Source organism: Aedes albopictus, chromosome 1 (assembly GCF_035046485.1).
Source record: "Aedes albopictus strain Foshan chromosome 1, AalbF5, whole genome shotgun sequence".
NCBI classification, from domain to species: domain Eukaryota; kingdom Metazoa; phylum Arthropoda; class Insecta; order Diptera; family Culicidae; genus Aedes; species Aedes albopictus.
This window is the reverse complement of record NC_085136.1, coordinates 252956481-252976466: the sequence shown is the minus strand read 5'-3', so window position 1 is coordinate 252976466 and position 19986 is coordinate 252956481. Positions and strand designations below refer to the sequence as shown.

The 19986-nt window shown below is 41.0% G+C and overlaps 1 protein-coding gene across 1 annotated transcript; it reads left to right on the top strand.

The window, feature by feature from the left end:
* The first annotated feature begins 4070 nt into the window (after positions 1–4070).
* On the top strand, positions 4071–10961 carry LOC134285570 (ADP,ATP carrier protein 2). The gene is made up of 4 exons (XM_062846621.1): positions 4071–4255; positions 9511–9956; positions 10021–10255; positions 10323–10961. The coding sequence occupies exons 2-4, from the start codon at positions 9535–9537 to the stop codon at positions 10563–10565; spliced, it is 900 nt and encodes a 299-aa protein (XP_062702605.1). The 5' UTR covers positions 4071–4255; positions 9511–9534; the 3' UTR covers positions 10566–10961.
* The last annotated feature ends 9025 nt before the right edge of the window (positions 10962–19986 follow it).

Genomic DNA, 19986 nt, shown 5'->3' with positions numbered 1-19986 from the left:
AGGAGAATTGGATTTGAATGCGAAGGCCACATTAAAAGCAAATCATGAGCTGCATCAGAAAGCTGGTCAACGGGTATATCTGGAGAAGCGAAAAGACCGAATGCGGAGCAAACGAGACAGCACACATCGCACCGTGTCATTTGATCTACAGAAGCAGCTGCCAACACCTCATCTGCGCTGCGGACAGGCCTTCTATTCTAGACAGCTGTATACGTATAATTTGACGTTTTTTACTACACACCTGGAGACCAATTCGGCCACATGCATGATGTGGGATGAGACTAAAGCGAGACGTGGATCACAGGAAGTTGCATCCTGTTTGCTCAGAGACCTGAAAAGGATGCCAAGAATCATTAGTCACGTGGTCTATTATAGTGATCGCTGTGTCGGGCAAAATTTAAATAAAACGGTCGTTTTCACTTTTGCTGCTTATGTAGAGCAGGCTGCTAACGAAGGAAGGCATTTGGTCATAGAGCATAAGTTAATGCGAACCGGGCACTCCCACATGGAGGTGGACACAATTCACTCGGCGATAGAAAAAGCGAAGAAAAACACATCCATCGATATAGAAATCCCTCATGACTGGATCATTCTGATTTCGGCAATAAAAAGAAGCGTTCCGTTCGACATTATCGAGATGGAACAGCGTGATTTCTTTGCGTTGAAGGATTTGTCCAAAAGGTACAGCATCCCGAAAAAAAACACAGCCGGAAATCCAATAAAATTCATGGACATCATGGTTTTTCGATTCTCCACGGATATCCCTGGAACTGTATATTACAAAAACGATGTAGAAGATGAAGAATTTAAGCAAATGCTTATAGTTTCCGGTCTCGAGCTCGAACAAATCGAAGTTGAAAATATCGAAAACGAGCCTATTACACTACCGGATGCGAAACTGGCGGACTTGCGTGGGTTGCTACCGTTCATCAAAAATAAACAGTTCTATGAAACGTTCTTAAAAACATTAGTCCCATCAAAACGTGGTAGACGCCCAAAATCCAAACTTGAAGATCACTTTGAAAACGATCTGAGTCCGCCAGAAAGCGGGGAAGAAGATTAAATGGAAAGCGGTCGACTTTTGTCATTTGTAAATCTTAAAGCACCCAACGATACGATCTATTGTATTTTCTATCTATTTTCTTAACTTTAAAATCAATGAAGATATTGAATAAAATGTATGAACATAATGGTATTGTATTTACCCCATAAACGTCTAGTAGAACTTACTTTGCTAAAATAAAAATGAACTTTACACAAACGCCCATAAATTACTCACGCTTAGGGGGGATGGGAACATCAGTAAGTGTGACGATCCATACAAACACTTGAAAAGTTTCATACGAAAAGGGGGGATGCAGAGCCTCAAATTGGCAATAATTTACCTACATCGGCTGTTTTCCTACTCTCCGCATCGACCAATGTGGCGCTAGCTTCTATGCGCGAAACATCGCTAAAAGTAAATCGCAAAAATATTGTATGGCGAATAGCTTCTAAAGGCAAATTTATCGAAGTGGAATACATTATTCGGGGGGGGGGGCGTTTTACGTCTGTCTGTGGTCCTGTATGAATCGCTGTTAGTTCGGCAAAAATACTGAGAGACATATTCTGCCTATGATCGCATGACTGAATAGGAAACCCAGAAGGCAGTATATATGGTCAAAAATGAACCTGACTCATCTCGTCCCGCATATCTAACTAGTCAATTGTCGTGTGAAGCATAGCTGCCCCAGGTTCTTTGGGAATCCCTATTAACATGATGAGACAACTATGCTGCACATGGCAGTCAAGATCAGTGAAAAATCAATATACAAAATAGGATTTCTTTCATTAGGTTAATTAGTCATTTTTGTTTATTTAATCATGCAATAGCGTTGACTGACAAATATAAGAAATGTACATAGACATAATACGTATTTTTTTTTTTCAGTTTTAAAGATTTTTTTTAGTGTGACGTCCACGTTGGGAAAGAGCACGGTTTTCATTTGATTTGAATTTTCTGAAATCTATTTATGCCAATAAACATCAGTATTACGACGGTGTGTGGCTACTGGTACACTGATGGTATTAGAATTTACAACTTTTGGCAGAATTCCGATTTTTGGTGCGTTTGTTTGAACCCTACATCGTACACGTTCTGCCACATCTCCTGCAGTGCATCGGAGATTCTTCGTCTTACGTCCGAAAGGCCGCCGACGAATGTGCCACGGCCATGCTCTCCGCTCACGGAGTCAAACTGATTCTCCCATTCATGTTGAACGCGCTGGGTGTTCCTGGCGAACAAAGGCCGGTTCGGTGAAACTCCTAAGAGCGATGGCCTTTTGCGCCCCAAAGCAGCTGTCATCCTGTCTTCCCAGTATCGTGCCCAAATCGATGAAAGTTCTGGGAGATTCCCACATCAAAGTCCAGGAATTCGGAAATTCAAACCATTGTACTAGTCCTGCTCAGAGGTTTGGAAAATCCCTCCTCGAAGATTTCCGCTTGTCTGCAGAGCCTCCTTGAGACCAAATTCGTGCATTTTCTAGACGCTCCCTCATTGGCCTTGATCATGCCCGTTGTCCAGCGAGCATTCATGGACCGTTCCACCGAAACTCGAAAGATGGCCGCACAGATAATCGGTAACATGTACTCGCTGACCGACCAGAAGGACCTCACCCCGCACCTCCCGAACTGAAAACCTCTCTTTTGGATCTGGTGCAATGGTACGAGGAATGGGCGAAACGTCCTTCGAAGATCTGCTCCCGTGGTTAATGCAAACCACGCATTTGCGTGCAGTTCAGTGAGCCGTACAAAACTCAGCCACAAATTTGCGAAGATCCTCCAGGTTCATTATAACGATAGTGTTTTGCTAGGCTTTAACGAAGATATCTGCCCACGAAGTCCATGTCGCCAGAACCACTACAGTTGCTGTAATAAATATCAGTTAATACTTTTTACATACGATAAACAATCTTTAAATTATATTTACCAGGAACACCTAAACGACGATCAAAGTTGACTGAAATGTATACAAACGCTTTTAGTTTTTGTTTGCTAGCAGATTTGTCGTAAGTAGATTTACGCTTTGCTACTGACGTAACCTTTTGGGTGTATGTAAACAATCGACTGCCAGCATAGCGTAACACACCGACGAAAGTAACACACTAGCTGTCAGTACGACTTATGAAAACGGCGTATTTCTGCCAACGACGACAAAACGTGGTAAGGAATATTTTCTCAAACAAACTTGTTTTTTCCAAGCGAAAACTGAATATTTAATATTGTGCACGAAATTACTTACATATAGCACCCTGTAGATGTTTTCACATTATTATAAAGGTTTTGGGTTTTAAATAGGATTTAAAATAAGTTTGAAAATTTTGAAACCGGATTTTCTCAGCCAAGGTAAAATCTACATACGTCCTTTTGAAAAAGTATCCGAGAATTTGCAATGACGTTAGGTAATACTTCAATCCATTTCAACTTATATGCCATTAATACAGCACCCAACATTGATCCATCATCAGAAATAAACTCTACTCGGGTAGCACTACAATATCTAACGGAACCTGTAGTGAAACGCGCATTTATCGAGTAATCACCGTCTAATTGAATCGAAAAATTATTCTAATTACACTATGCAGTAGAACTCAACAACCACAGATAACAGGTTTCAACCTAGTCGGTCGGAAGCAATCATGCTAATGTCGCCGCATTCCGGACTCATGCGCCAGCGGAACGAAAGCGAAATTTGAACATCGTCGACGATCCCCATCCGTCCGTCCGTCCGTAAGGTCAAGGATGATACACTCCAAAACAAAACCGTTACGACGAGCGCCGCCAACGTATGCGAGGCGCTTACGTCACCGCCGCTGCACTGAACTGCATTCAGGTGCCATATGATCGCGATCACGAGATGCACTTGCTCCGTGCACAATCGTGTGCCAATGACGATGCAGTGTCACGATCACCGCCCAACTCTCACGGATTCGGCGCAGAATGCAGTTTACAGATGCATTCATCCCCGAAAAAAAAACCTCGAAAACGAGGCGAAGGTCGTGAGCGAGCATCAATCGTCTGGCTGTCGCACGATCAAAAAGGAGCAAAATAAGGCTACCCCGTTCGATCGAGCCTCACTCAACGGTTAGTTCCTGTCCCGCGGTCTTCTAAGCAAGACTCAGCATCCGAACTAGCAGAAGCAGCAGCAGGAGGAGGATACCCCCGCATTCGCAACCGCCAACTTGCGAATAAGTCTTTCATTCTTTCGACCCCGAAGGTAAGAAGGAAGAAACGTTGGAAAATAAGCTAAAGTGAAGAAAAATTGCGGTTGTGATTCAGTGAAAATCGATTGGGAAGATGGTGTGCACGCAATTTTCGAGAAAACAGCTGAACAGTAATGATTGCGCAACAAATGAAGATCGAGTGTATCGGTGAAGATCACAGAGACTGTTATTTGAAGTTGTTTCAGCTGGGTTAGAAACTTTTTCTTTGATGAAGCAGGAAGAAAGAATATCTAATTAATTGTGATTGTATAATTAATTTCAAAAACTAAGCGACCAACTGAACTGCTACAGCAACAAACTCAGATGATCACACGACAGATTCGTTACACAACGTGAAAATTGCATAATGAGTCAAGTGCAAGTGCATAACAACTGTTGCATAATAGCTGAAAGGGAGATCTCCCTTAAGGATAAGTCGAAGTAAACAAGTGCACAGTGGTTCGATATTTTAATCATCAGATTATGCCTATGGAATTTGTCAGCTAATTCATAGTGGGATTCAAAGATACTCACCTATTTCATATTTCCGTTTCTTTCAAATTTCTTAATTCAATATTTGAATCCTGTGAAAATCATAAAATTTTGCTGATTGTCTACTGGAGTCTCCTTAACTAGAAGTCTAGAATTACATAACAAGCTACTGCCACAGTTTACTGTGCTAGTTGTTTATACACTGAGGCAAAAATACTTAGGAAGAACATTAGAACCCCTTATGAATTGGCGACACTACGATTATTGTTGATAGACATACATTTCGCTTATGATTTAGAAGGGGAAGATCAATATCAAGCCGCTTAACGATATCTTAAGTTTCTCTTATGAATATCGTTGGATCAAAATTATAGCTATCGTACGTTTGCTATTATTGGATTCAACTTCGAAAACTTATAAAAATCAATATTAACAATTATGAATATCATGCCGCAAATGGAATAATATTCGTATTTCTATTTTATGGATTTTTGGTGAATTAATTTTGTTCAATCATGCCATGTCATGTTTCTTGAATTACCGCGTAAGTAAAACGATCGATTTCTCCTCATGGATCGCTTGAAATAAAAATACAAAAAGCGAGTGAACATTCATTCATGGATGCAATTTTGCATGCCCAGCAATTTGTGGAGAAAAAAATGCACTTCCTTCTTTTCACTTTTATTAAAACGTGGAAATCGATTAAGAGGACGATCGTGTTACTTACGTATTTCAAGATTTGTCGTTGGTTTTCGAAGAGAGTTTATCGACACTTGGGAAATTCAAATAATTTGATTTCATGTCCGATAATTCCGAAAACAGCTCTGTCAGTAATGGTTGTTCGTATAAAACGCAGCTTATTGGAAATCATACCATCACTGTTACAATTTTCATAGATTTTAATTATGATTTTTTCACAACCATGCCGCTTATATCAATCATAAGTTGTAGCTATGGAACGCGTGTTCAACAACTATAAAGTCAATAAGCGAGTGTTGAAATAGAAAAATCGCCCGTTCATAAGTTTCGAGTTATGAAATTCCTAAGTATTTTTGCCTCAGTGAATAAGCTGTTATTCAGCTGCTATTGTTACTTGGACGGGTTCTATCTGCTAAATGGTTTCAAATCTTGAGCACTTAATAATTCTATCGATCTGCGATGCTGCGTCCTCGATGCCTTTGGCCTGGCCATGCTGGACAGTTCGTTCTCCAGTGTCGTCTAATTGTTTGCTCAGGTCTCCGATCGTTTCCGGAAACTCTTGCAGCTTCGTCTTCAAGCCCGTGATCTTCTCCAGATCGTTGGCCGACTCGCTGGCCTTCTCCTGAGGCTGACTAAAACCTAGGATACTAAAACAGGCTGGTTTTGAATCCACTCAGCTCTTTAATCCCCTCCCCTACCCCTGTGCTTTCATTGCATTCGATACAGAAACGTAACAAATTGAAAATCTTGAAGGACATTCCAATAGAAACGAAATTTCAATTTTATTTTAGATTTTCATAATTGACAGAAAAAAAACTGGAACACGAAAATTCTTTACATCCAAACAAAACACAGGTTGTAAACATTTTCAAATATATTTTTTGTTATTATTGACGATTTCTCCCCTTATCGCACGCGACGATTTGAATACGTCGCGAGTGAAACTTTCGCCAGAGTCGAAGCCAGCCAATCAGCTGGCAAGAGTCTGACGTTTCTCCGATCTCACTAAGGGTACGGCCAGAGTGGACGCTTCACGCGACGCGGAAATTTGCACGCAAAGAAATAACAATCAACAATAAGGAGCTGTCAAATCGCATGGGAAAGCCGCGTCGCGTCGCGTGAAGCGTCCACTCTGGCCGTACCCTAACAACATCAGAGGTGGTGCTTGATTGGTCGTGAAGATTCACAAATGCCGATTGGAAGTTGGCAGCGCGTTTAGTTGTGAAAGAAACACATTATGCCTCTCAAGAAAAATCAGAATATGGCGATTATCTGCCTCTGGCTTCTGATATTAGCGCGACAGTCACGAATCATAACAGCGTCACCAGATTTAAAAGTATATAATTTCACTATATGGGGTTTGACAGCAAGAACACTCATTCCACTGAGCTACTCTTGCCTTTCGTCACAAATACATTCAAAAACATCTGTCACTTCGCGAAACCCACGTGCTTTTGTTTTTGGCGGGCTCACTTTTTCTTTTGTTTTGCCTTGCGACTGTCATGCGGCGGGATGCCTTGCGAGCGTACGACCGCCGCAGGACTCTGATAGAAGATAAGCGCGACAATACAATACCGTTATTTAGATAAGAAACCACTACAGTATGACCCATAAAAAAATGCGACAGTTTCCAAAGTCATCGTTCCCCTACTTCGAACTGATTAAACTTGCATGTATCTATTGGATAGTATAGTAGAGCCACTAATCTGATAATGGCAAAGTAACATAGACTGATTTCATGCACATACCTTTGGAAATATAACGTTGAACATATGGATGTCGAAATCGTCCACGCGCCAGAGGCCGTTTTTTAATCATATAATTTTCTTTCAATTGCTTTCAATCACATCCAATTAAATTTTATTTTAAAAATAGTACTTTTATGGCTGGATAAGGTCTTCAGGAGTTCGTTGGTTCATCGGACAAGAACGAAAAAAATATTAACTTATAAATTAAGAGACATTTTCTGAAAATTGAATTATTTGACAAATGATAATTTGTAGAAAATATTATGTTTTAGGCATGAAATTGTTTTTAAGTACTTAGTATTTGTACCTATCATAAAGGTAGGTTGATATGCCTTCATCGACAAAAAAATATTTTGAAAAATGTTCAAACAGTTTTAAGTTTTTTATTAATTTATTTTAAATACGGTTTTTAATATGTAGGACCTTTTTTAGTTTTTGTTTCCTAAACATTTAAAATTATTTTAAAAATATTTTTCAAATATGGGCGTATTAAAGAGTACATATTTCTTCATGGTTTCCATGTGTTTAAAAGTTTTTATGTTAGTTGATTTTGCTCTGAAAATTAGAGGAAGACTTGATTTTATTTAGAAATTGTTAACAATTATAAGGTATCCCATATACGTAACCAATGAATATTTTGACAAAAAATTTAGAGATCCTGTATGACAATGACCTCCTTATTGTATCCTAATCCAAAAAAGTTTAATTCATTAGGATTATATCATTAAAAATCATCAAGTACCGCAAACAAATGGAATGTCGTAATTTTTATGGGTCATACTGTACAGTAGACGTTCGATAACTGCAACATGTTTACGTTTCAGTTAGCGAACAAAATTCGATAACTGCAACGTCAGATCAATTGGGTTTCTTAGGGGTATCCAGATTATTTCATAATCCGATTCTCCGCCCAAAAATGAGTCGAAATCCAAAATTTCATAATTTTTGGAGTCCGGGAACTATTTTCAAAATTAATTTAAAGGTTGTATGGGGAAATTTTTTTGTTCGGGTTGAACTGTCATTTTATCGATTGAACTGTCATTCTATCCACGAAAATTAAAACTGTTTTGTCAATTTAACCATCAAAACAAAGGTATTGGAATCCAATAAATTCACGTCATATTCAGAAAAATGAGCTCTTTCGATTAAGCTATAGAAAATAGCAATATTTTATTCACTAAACAACCCAATTGACGTTAAATGAACGAAAAATTCATTCGATTGTTCATTTGGGCTAACTTGGCGCGCCGTTTTGACGCATAGCGGTGCGATAACTGCAAATTTGTTGCACTTACCGGACTTGCAGTTAAAAAGCATTGCAGTTAAACCAATTGCACCGACCGAACGTCTACTGTACAACTTTCAATGTACCAACATTTGCACCAAATTGATATTGAGGTACTACTAAAAGTTCCTCTGGAATTTCTACCATCAAATGCAGAATTATTTACCATACCTTTAGTCAAGTCTCACATCATGATATCCTCTATATCTTATAATATTGCAATGGTTTGTCCATTATATTTTTGCAACTTTTCTCCTTTGATTCATTAAACCATTTCCATATTCCAAGTTTAAAATAGAACAAGGAATTGGATGCGTTGAGCTTCTGGTAGATCTTCCGTGTTTTTTTTTTGAAAACGGCACAGCAGCTATACTTCCTCGCACTCCGTATCTACTTTTTTCCACTTCTCTATGTAACGTTCCACGTTCTGCCAAGGTCCTAGCTGCAGCATTACCGCCCGCGCAGCACTTCGAACCATTCATTGCGTCAACTCCGTTCTACGTTTCCGACGGTGCTGTCGGCTGCGTCGTTGATGGCTGCTTTTAATGTACTATCTTCTACTGGCAGAAAAATGACGCTTGTTTGAAACAATAAAACGCGTGGTGGATTAGCAAACTCAGAATTTACACCAAAGTTATATTTCTGTGTGCTTACTTGGAGGTTATCGATAAACCAAACAATTCGTTGCTACAAAATGACCAAAAACATTCCTTCATGTCACTGTTTTATGGTTTTATGACTCAGCGAGCGGCATAATTTTATGACTCAGTTGCATGCTTCTATGACTCAGCGTCATAATATTTCATAATAGTAAATAAAAAAATGTTTGTCATAACGCCTTTGGCAACCATGACTTTTTAAATGAAAATAGTAAAAAAAAAATATGATATTCGTCGTTGTCGTCATTAGGCGGGATATTTTATGATTTTATGACTTTTTTGTCATGTTTTCGGCGACGAATTTTTCCCGTGCAGAAAAAAAAGAAAACGCTATACAAAATTTGAGGTAACCTTTCGATCCATTCCCCGTCCGTATTTCATTCCAGCCGACCAACCCCCACAGCTGAACCATGTCGTTGGCCGATCCCGTTGCCTTCCTGAAGGATTTCGCCGCCGGTGGCATCTCGGCGGCCATCTCCAAGACCGCCGTGGCCCCCATCGAGCGTGTCAAGCTGCTGCTCCAGGTCCAGCACATCTCCAAGCAGATCGCCGAAGCCGACCGGTACAAGGGCATGGTGGACTGCTTCATCCGTATCCCCAAGGAGCAGGGCATCGGTGCCTACTGGCGTGGTAACATGGCCAACGTCATCCGGTACTTCCCGACCCAGGCGTTGAACTTCGCCTTCAAGGACAAGTACAAGCAGGTCTTCCTGGGTGGTGTGGACAAGAACACCCAGTTTGTGCGGTACTTCGTCGGTAACCTGGCCTCCGGTGGTATGGCTGGAGCCACCTCGCTGTGCTTCGTCTACCCACTTGACTTCGCCCGTACCCGGTAGGTTCCATTGTTCTTCTACATTTCCGTCAACTCCAGTGGTCTAACTTAACTCCCATTTCAGTCTGGCTGCTGATGTCGGTAAGGGCTCCGGTGAGCGTGAGTTCAAGGGTCTGGGAGATTGTCTGGGTAAGATTTTCAAGAGTGACGGAATTGTCGGTCTGTACCGAGGATTCGGTGTCTCCGTCCAGGGTATCATCATCTACCGTGCTGCCTACTTCGGCTTCTACGACACTGCTCGTGGTATGCTGCCAAACCCGAAGACCACTCCGTGGTACGTCAGCTGGGCCATTGCTCAGGTTAGTATCTGAATACTCATTCCATCAATCAATTGCTGATGAACCATGTGTTTCTTCCCCTCAACAGGTCGTCACCACTGTTGCCGGTATCGTGTCCTATCCCTTCGATACCGTCCGTCGTCGTATGATGATGCAGTCCGGTCGTGCCAAGACCGAGATCATCTACAAGAGCACAGTTCACTGCTGGGCCACGATCGCCAAGCAGGAAGGTACCGGTGCCTTCTTCAAGGGTGCCTTCTCGAACGTACTCCGTGGTACTGGCGGTGCCTTCGTACTTGTGCTGTACGATGAAATCAAGAAGCTTCTGTAAAGCTCCGCAAAACTCTGCTTTTAATGCGTTTTGTTCCTTTCCATCGTGGATCCCCTAACGTTCCTTCCCATCCCGAAGATCCTCCCTCTTCCATCCTTTTCTCCCTCAAACACAACGCCCGTGGTAGTTCCTAATCTATCTCTCTCTTAAACACTAATGTATTGTAATGTATATTGTCTCCTCTTAAGCGAATCGACTAGTTGTGTTCACGAAACAACCCGTCGCGTAAAAAGTTGCGTATTTTGCGTGTAAATGTACAAAACAGAATCTAAGATCTGAAACAAGCGAAGCAGCGAAAGGTATTAGCCAAAAACAAGTACGAAGTAAAGTGCTAAGCCAGGTATCTGAGAAAGAAAAGACGAATCGAACAAATAAAACAAAAACAACTACAAAAAATAGTTTTCTTTATTCAGAACGAGCGTAATCGCGAGTGTTCACTAATGTTTGCATGAACAACAAGTTTCTAACAACTTTTGAAAGAAAATTTGTTCTAGGTTGGATGTCTCTTCTCTGTGTCGGTATTTGGATTTATCAGGGTTAACAGTTACGGTGGTGCATCATGCTTATTATCATCTTTGCCAAAGATCATCTGTTAATTACCATGCCTGTGGATGTACGTTGGATCAAACGATCAAACCCTTCATGATCTCGTCACGGACTTCTTTACTACGGATGAAGTCATCATACATCCCATCGTACCTCTTGTATCCGAAGCAGTTGGCGACATTCATGTTGGAGGCCGAATCGATAGTACATAGCCGACCACTAACATATATGCTGTTGACGCCAGAAGGAAACTAGGCAATCACTGCTTGCTCCGGCCGAAGCTTCAAGATAGTCGTGGCATCAACTGCAGTATCAGGGGAGTACCGTCCAATGCTGACTAAGCGACCAAACTGCGAAGGAGCTTGTGCGTAGGCCTGTGACTATAGGTCATATAGGAGCTTGTGCGTAGGCCTGTGACTAGTCATATAGGTTGGCAGTATACTAGAAGTAGATGCTGGTATAACTGGCTCTGGTGGGCAGTGTTACGTACTGGCATCACTGCCGCCTGCCGGTCACAATATCAAGATGGCCGGTACTATGACAAGGCCTCAAGAAGAATGTGTTTAAACCACATAGATGATGTGTCAAGCAATACAATAGCTCACACCATTGCCACAGTGGTTTTTTTTCCTGAAAAAGTGTAAAATAGAATATACATAATTATCCAAACCTACCTACCTACCTTCTACCAAAGCTGTGGCACCACCAATGAACTGGGAACAGGATTTATAGTGTTGGGCAAGATGCGACAACGTGTGATCTGGTGGCAGCCGATCAACGCAAGGATGTGCATGTTGAGAGTTAAGGGCCGTTTCTTCAACTACAGCATCATTAACGTCCACTGCCCACACGAAGGGAGACCTGATGACGAGAAAGAAGCGTTCTACGCGCAGTTAGAGCAAACATACGATGGTTGCTCGCCGCGTGACGTGAAAATCGTTGTCGGCGACATGAACGCGCAGGTAGGAAGGGAGGAAATTTACAGACCGGTAATCGGGCGAAACAGCCTGCACGCCGTATCGAATGATAACGGCCAGCGATGGGTAAACTTTGCAACCTCCCGTGGTATGGTAGTCCGAAGCACCTTCTTTCCCCGCAAAGATATCCACAAAGCCACCTGAAGATCACCCGACCAACAAACAGAAAATCAAATCGACCACGTTCTAATCAACGGTAAATTCTTCTCGGATATAACCAATGTCCGCACATACCTCAGTGCGAATATAGATTCGGATCACTAAGTCGCTGTATGCATGCGCTCAAAACTTTCGACAGTTATCACCACGCGTCGAAGTCGAACGCCGCGGCTCAACATCGAGCAGCTGCGTAACGTAGAAGTGGCTCAAGACTACGCGCAGCAGTTAGCAGTGGCCCTACCAACGGAAGAGCAGCTTGGCGCAGCTACACTTGAAGATGACTGGAGGGCTGGAGGGACATCCGATCCGCCATAGGTAGTACCTCGGCTACAGCACTAGGCTTCGCGACTCCGAATCACAGAAACGACTGGTACGACGGCGAATGTGAACAGTTGAAAAACGAGAAGAATGCAGCATGGGCGAGAATGCTGCAACACCGTACGAGAGCGAATGAGGCGCGGAACAGGCAGAACTCAGTCTTCCGGATGAAGAAGCGCCAGCAGGAAGAACGAGATCGCGAAGCGATGGAAGAGCTGTACCGCGCTAAGGACACACGAAAGCTCTACGAGAAGCTGAACCGCTCGCGCAGAGGCTTTGTGCCACAAGCCGACATGTGCCGAGATAATCACGGGAATATTCTCACGAGCGAGCGTGAGGTGGTCGATAGGTGGCGGCAGCATTACGATGACGTTGCAAGTACCGAAGGTGGCGTGGTAACAGATCTAGGAGTATGTGCACAGGACGAAAGACTTCCGGCCCCTGACCTCCAAGAGATTGAGGAGGAGGTTGGCCGGTTGAAAAACAACAAAGCCGCTGGAGCAGATCAACTACCAAGCGAGCTTCTAAAATACGGTGGAAAAGCACTGGTGAGAGCACTACACCGGGTCATTACCAAGATTTGGGAGGAGGAAATATTACCGGAGGAATGGATGGAAGGTATCGTAACCCCATCTACAAAAAGGGCGACAAGTTAGATTGCGGGAACTACCGCGCGATCACACTACTGAGCGCTGCCTACAAGATACTCTCTCAAATTTTATGCCGCCGACTATCGCCGATTGCAAGAGAGTTCGTGGGGCAATCTCAGGCTGGATTTATGGGTGAACGCGCTACAACGGACCAGATGTTCGCCATCTGCCAGGTGTTGCAGAAATGCCGCGAATACAACGTACCCACGCATCACTTGTTCATCGATTTTAAATCGGCGTATGATACAATCGATCGAGAACAGCTATGGACTGAGGCAAAAATACTTAGGAATTTCATAACTCGAAACTTATGAACGGGCGATTTTTCTATTTCAACACTCGCTTATTGACTTTATAGTTGTTGAACACGCGTTCCATAGCTACAACTTATGATTGATATAAGCGGCATGGTTGTGAAAAAATCATAAATAAAATCTATGAAAATTGTAACAGTGATGGTATGATTTCCAATAAGCTGCGTTTTAGACGAACAACCATTACTCACAGAGCTGTTTTCGGAACTATCGGACATGAAATCAAATTATTTTAATTTCCCAAGTGTCGATAAACTCTCTTCGAAAATCAACGACATTTCTTGAAATACGTAAGTAACACGATCGGCCTCTTAATCGATTTCCACGCTTTAATAAAAGTGAAAAGAAGCAAGTTTATTTGTTGAGTTTAAAGTGAAAAGAAGGAAGTGCATTTTTTCTCCACAAATTGCTGGGCATGCAAACTTGCATCGTGAATGAATGTGCACTCGCTTCTTGTATTTTTATTTCAAGTGATCCATGAGGAGAAATCGATCGTTTTACTTACGCGGTAATTCAAGAAACATGACATGGCATGATTGAACAAAATTAATTCATCAAAAATCCATAAAATAGAAATACGAATATTATTCCACTTGCGGCATGATATTCATAATTGCTAATATTGATTTCCATAAGTAATCGTAGTGTCGCCAAATCATAAGGGGTTCTAATGTTCTTCTTAAGTATTTTTGCCTCAGTGTGGCAGATTATGCTCGAATACGGATTCCCGGATAAACTGATACGATTGATCAAGGCGACGATGGATCGAGTGATGTGCGTAGTTCGAGTATCAGGGACACTCTCGAGTCCCTTCGAATCTCGCAGAGGGTTACGGCAAGGTGATGGTCTTTCGTGCTTGCTGTTCAACATTGCGTTAGAGGGTGTAATAAGAAGAGCGGGGATAAACACGAGAGGGACGATTTTCACGAAGTCCGTTCAGCTGCTTGGTTTCGCCGATGATATTGATATTATTGCTCGTAAATTTGAGACGATGGCGGAAACGTACATCCGACTAAAGAATGAAGCCAGGCAAATCGGATTAGTCATTAATGAGTCGAAGACAAAGTACATGATGGCAAAGGGCTCCAGGGAGGAATCACCGCGCCCGCCACCCCGAATTCATATCGACGGTGATGAAATCGAGGCGGTTGAAGAATTCGTGTACTTGGGCTCACTGGTGACCGACGACAACGACACCAGCAGAGAAATTCAGAGGCGCATTGTGGCAGGAAATCGTGCTTACTTTGGACTCCGCAGAACTCTACGATCGAATAAAGTTCGCCGTAACACAAAGTTGACTATCTACAAAACGCTGATTAGACCGGTGATTCTCTATGGGCACGAGACATGGACCCTACGTGCAGAGGACCAACGCGCCCTTAGAGTTTTCGAACGGAAGGTTTTGCGTACCATCTACGGCGGAGTGCAGATGGAAGACTGGACTTGGAGAAGGCGAATGAACCACGAGCTGCATCAGCTGCTAAGAGAACCAACCCGAATACAAATTGAGATGTAGCTAAGCATTAGCAAACAACATCAATACACTTAGTACTGTCGTTTTATGTTGTAGCTTTAATGTACTCTGACTTCAGCTTGACATATGAAAACATGACAATGCATCTGACTCTAATGTTACATTAGCATCTAATGTCATACTGATGTAAAACGATGAGTATATGAGCATCAAGATACATAAAAAACGTTAGGATCTGATGTTACATCAAAATGTAACGTCATGCTGATGTAAAAAGACGTACTCATGAGCATCAAGATACATCCGAAAACATTAAGTTCTGATGTTACATCAAATTGTAACGTCATGCTGATGTATAATGATGCAAGTATAAACATCAAGAAACATTCAAAGACATTAGGCTCTAATGTTACATTTAAAAGTAACGTCATGTAATGTAAACCGATGTTCTCATAAACATCAAGATACATCTAAAAACGTTAGATTCTAATGTTACATTATGAGCTAATGTCGTACTGATGTTGAACGCTTTACTCTTTAAAAATCAAGGACATTAGATTTAGACGTTCCCTGATGTCTCCTACATCAGGATTACATTGCGATTTAGATATGTTTATGCAAGGTAGCATACATCAGAAAATCAAATGTTTTTGATGTCATGAACAATACCCAGAACATCACAACCTGATGTTTTCAGACATTTCTTGATGTGCAAAAACATTAGATTTAAATGTTTACAGAAGTTTTTTAATGTGCAAAGACCTAAACGTTTTCTGATGTATGTTGATGTATGTAAACATTAGATGCAAACGATATTCTAATGTTTTACGATGTAAAAAACGTTACCTCTAGACGTTTACAAATGCAGATACATCTGAAAACGTTGGGTACTAATGTTAAATTCTAACCCTAATTTCGTACTGATGTTGAACGACGTATTCATAAAAATTACGAAACGCCCAAAAACGTTTACTTCTAATGTTACATTAACAGCAAACGTCATGTCATGTCATGTCGTTATGTGCATAAACATCAAAATGCTTTCAAAAACGTTATCTTCTAATCTTACATTATACGCCAACGTCATGCTTAAGTAAATTGAAGTACGTAAAAACATCGAAATAAACGGGGTGACATCAGATTCTAACGTTAAATCACGAAGATATCAATCGATAACGAACTTGGTTCTCCAATTATCTAAAGGGAAGGGTCGGCTCGTGTATTGCGCATATCAAAAATTCTGATATGCATTTTTTGAAGAGGGTTACCGGACCACATGGTGGTGACCCTCTTTGGGCCTAATGTGCCCCTTTAGCAAACGGTAAAGACAACACCTCAAAATTGAAGGTAACATGTGAGGACATTAGAAAAACGTCAGAATATAATGTTTCTGTACAGTACATGAACAAACATTTGAAAACGACTAGATGTTACGTTTTTTACATTGAAAAACATTAGAATAACGTTCGAATCTAACGTTTACATACATCAGCATACATCAGAAAACATTTAAATCTAATGTTTTTTCACATCTAAAAACAAACATATGAAAACATCAGGTTCTGATGTTCAGGGTAATATTCTTGACATCAAAAAAACGATTGGTTTCCTGATGTATACATTATGTTACCTTGCATAAACACATCTAAATCGCAATGTATTCTAACGTTCAACATCAGAAAACATTCAAAACATCTGAGAACATCAAAAATACATGCGAATCGCATGTTTCTGTGCGTCAAAAAAAGCATATAAAAACGTCTAGATTTGACGTTTTGTACATTGCAAAACATCAGAAAAAACGTTGGAATGTAACGTTTTCATACATCAATATACATCAGGGAACGTCTGAATCTATTGTTTTATACATCAACATACATCAGAAAAACGTTTGAATCTTACGTTTTTGTACATCAAAAAACATCTGAAAACGTCAGGTTTTGATGTTCTGGATAATATTCTTGACATCATAAAACGTTTGATTTCCTGATGTATACATTATGTTACCTTGCATAAACACATCTAAATCGTAATGTATTTTAATGTTCAACGACAGAAGTACATTAAAACTTGATGTTGATGTACACATCAAAATTAAATGTCAGGCTAATGCAAATTTTTATTCGGGAACCATCGTCCATACCGCGAAAATCGGGAGGCTACGGTGGGCGGGTCACGTCATCAGGATGTCGGATAGCAACCCGACTAAAATAGTTCTCGAGAGTCATCCGACTGGTACAAGAAGACGTGGAGCGCAGCGAGCCAGGTGGGTCGACCAAGTGGAGGACGATCTACGGACCCTACGCAGAGTGCGGAACTGGAGACAAACAGCCATGGACCGAGTGGAATGGAGGAGGCTACTATGTACAGCAGAGGCCACCCCGGCCTTAGCCTGATCGGTAAGGTAAGTAATTATCCAAACGCACAAGGATTGATATTATCACAAAAGGGTCCAGAGTTATTGATGAATAAATATACATATAAATATACTTCGCACAGTAAATAGCAAAAAGCTACATTTTATTGACTAAAACTGCAAGAAATAGTTAACGGAACCCAGAGCTACGGACCTATAAATATCTACTTTGTGTATTTTAACATCACGCTAATTCTACACTTGCGATTTACACAGTGTATTCTGTGTATCATCGCTTTTAGCGTTTTCCAATCGATACCGATCTGATTTTGTTGCTCTTGTTCTTTGTTGTGCTGTTGATGCGAAGAGTTTAATCTTGCCTAGTTTGGGTAGTCGCTACTGTTAGGATAGCTCAGATCAATCTTCAGCATATAAGAACAGCAACAATCAATCTTTGCAGACTTATGCAAAATGGTTCAGCCCAAGTGATCTTGGTCCAAGAACCTTACTTTCGTAAGGGGAATTTCTATCTAGGAAACCTTGTAAACCCGGTGTTTGCTACTTTCAGTAAACATGAAATGGCAAACTCGCGTGTCATGCGTCGAGCCTGTGTGCTTGTCAACAACGCATTAGTTGCTACACTCATCTCTGAACTAACCACCAGAGGTGTATGTGCTATCACAATTGATGTATCTGTTGGAAACCTCAACAGGAAATACGGTTATTGTTCGGTTTATTTACCGCATGATGAACCATCCCCTACGGATGCTTTCAAACAAGTCATCGCATACTGTACTTCAAAAGGCCTTCCGCTTATTGTTGGCAGTGATGCTAATGCTCACCATATCATCTGGGGCAGCTCAGACATTAACTTGCGATGCTCCAGTTTGATGGAGTACTCAAGTAGTACAGATCTTGCATTACTTAACATAGGCAACCGCCCAACCTTCATGGTATCTGCTAGAGAGGAAGTGTTAGACATAACGCATTGCTCTAGTAGAATTAGTCACGAGCTGACTAATTGGCATGTGTCAGATGAAGAATCTTTATCTGACCATCGCTACATCTTTTTTGAACATTTAAATGTTACTTCGCAAATATTGCGTTTCAGGAGTCCCCGGTCAACAAACTGGGATCTTTTTACTGATTTGGTTGCGGTTAAATTTCATGGATACTCACCATCCATTGACACTCCAAGTGATTTAGAGATCTGGTGAAGCCCAGGAAACAATGTATACACTAAGATTTTTTTGCCGAATTAGGACAATCTCGGCAAAAGCGAGTTATTTGCCGAAGTATCAGCAAAATCTTGAGTTGCCGATTGGAATCAGCACTTTTTTCTGCCGAGCTCAAGAATCATTTTTAAGTGTGTAGAAAGAGTTGGAACAGACGACGTTCGGCTGGTTCGGAGGCTTTCAGGTCGGCTCGCAAGACCTACAGGAAAGCTCCCGGTCTGCTGAACGATCCAGCTGGAAGAACCTTTGTACAAATGTTTCCAGTTTGAGTGAAATCAGTCGGTTAAATAAAATCCTTGCGAAATCTAAGGATTTCCGAGTGAACGAACTTCGTTTGCTAAATGGCGCTCTGACTTCCTCCGATGAGGAAGTTCTGGAATGCTTATTCAGCACACACTTCCCTGGATGTGTGGATATTACATCTTCGGATGAACCTGATGTATTTTCTTTTAGTTACGATTCCCTGGCTTCGGCTCGGAGTATCGTAACTATAGAATTGATTGAGGGGGCACTTAATAGCTTTGCTGCTTTCAAATCTCCTGGGGCAGATGGGATTTATCCTATTTTGCTTCAGAAGGGATTTGATCATTTCAAACAAGTTTTAAAAAAAAATACTTGTTTGCAGTTTTGCAAACGAGTATTTCTTTTTTGTATTCGTTCAATACATGGCCTTCGTGCCTATTTTCACCTTTAAAAAAAATGTCACACTTATTCGCAAACTAGCGAATACAATCATACCTATCATTTTCATTATCCACTTTGATCTCTACTCCCTTACTCTCTGAGTAGAAAAAGATCGATGAAGCCATAAAATGATTAAGTTATTTTATATTTAAATGAATGGTTTTTATTGTGATCTATGGGAAGAGTTGTACTTTATGTAAGGGTAGTTGTCAAATCGCAAGTTCATGCTTGAACCTGATTTTGCACTGGAAATAAGTGTTCCCTGGTACAAAGTTTTAGTGACTTGTTCAACAGCTGCCTTTTAAGTACATTTTAAATGAATACCTATTATTCTCGGTAGATCAATTAAAGTGAACTCTAAATATGGCCTCTATTTTTTTGTGAGACGTGTTTTTACATATTGGAATCAATTTTGTGAAACAGCCCCGTAACGTGGGTAGATCACCTTACAATGGTGCGTTGCGGCGTAAGATCTACCACCACATCAAATTTAGATCTTGTTAATGTTTTCATGCCTAAAGTGGCCGATCTGTGGCAAGCAGACATTCCAGGATCGAGATTTGATGTGCTTTTTTAATGTTTTGTTACTAATCCACATTTTATTTCAGGAGTAATCAGGTAAATGTTTCGTATATTTTATAAATGCTTATTAATCATAATTATGATTATTTTTCATACAAATGTATAACAAAACATACACAACACACA

Bases quoted from the DNA above. Each gene is read 5' to 3' on its own strand.
- LOC134285570 (XM_062846621.1), top strand. From the start codon at position 9,535: ATGTCGTTGGCCGATCCCGTTGCCTTCCTGAAGGATTTCGCCGCCGGT. The intron at 9,957-10,020 runs GTAGGTTCCATT...CTCCCATTTCAG, and splicing joins CTTGACTTCGCCCGTACCCG to TCTGGCTGCTGATGTCGGTA. The intron at 10,256-10,322 runs GTTAGTATCTGA...TCCCCTCAACAG, and splicing joins TCAGCTGGGCCATTGCTCAG to GTCGTCACCACTGTTGCCGG.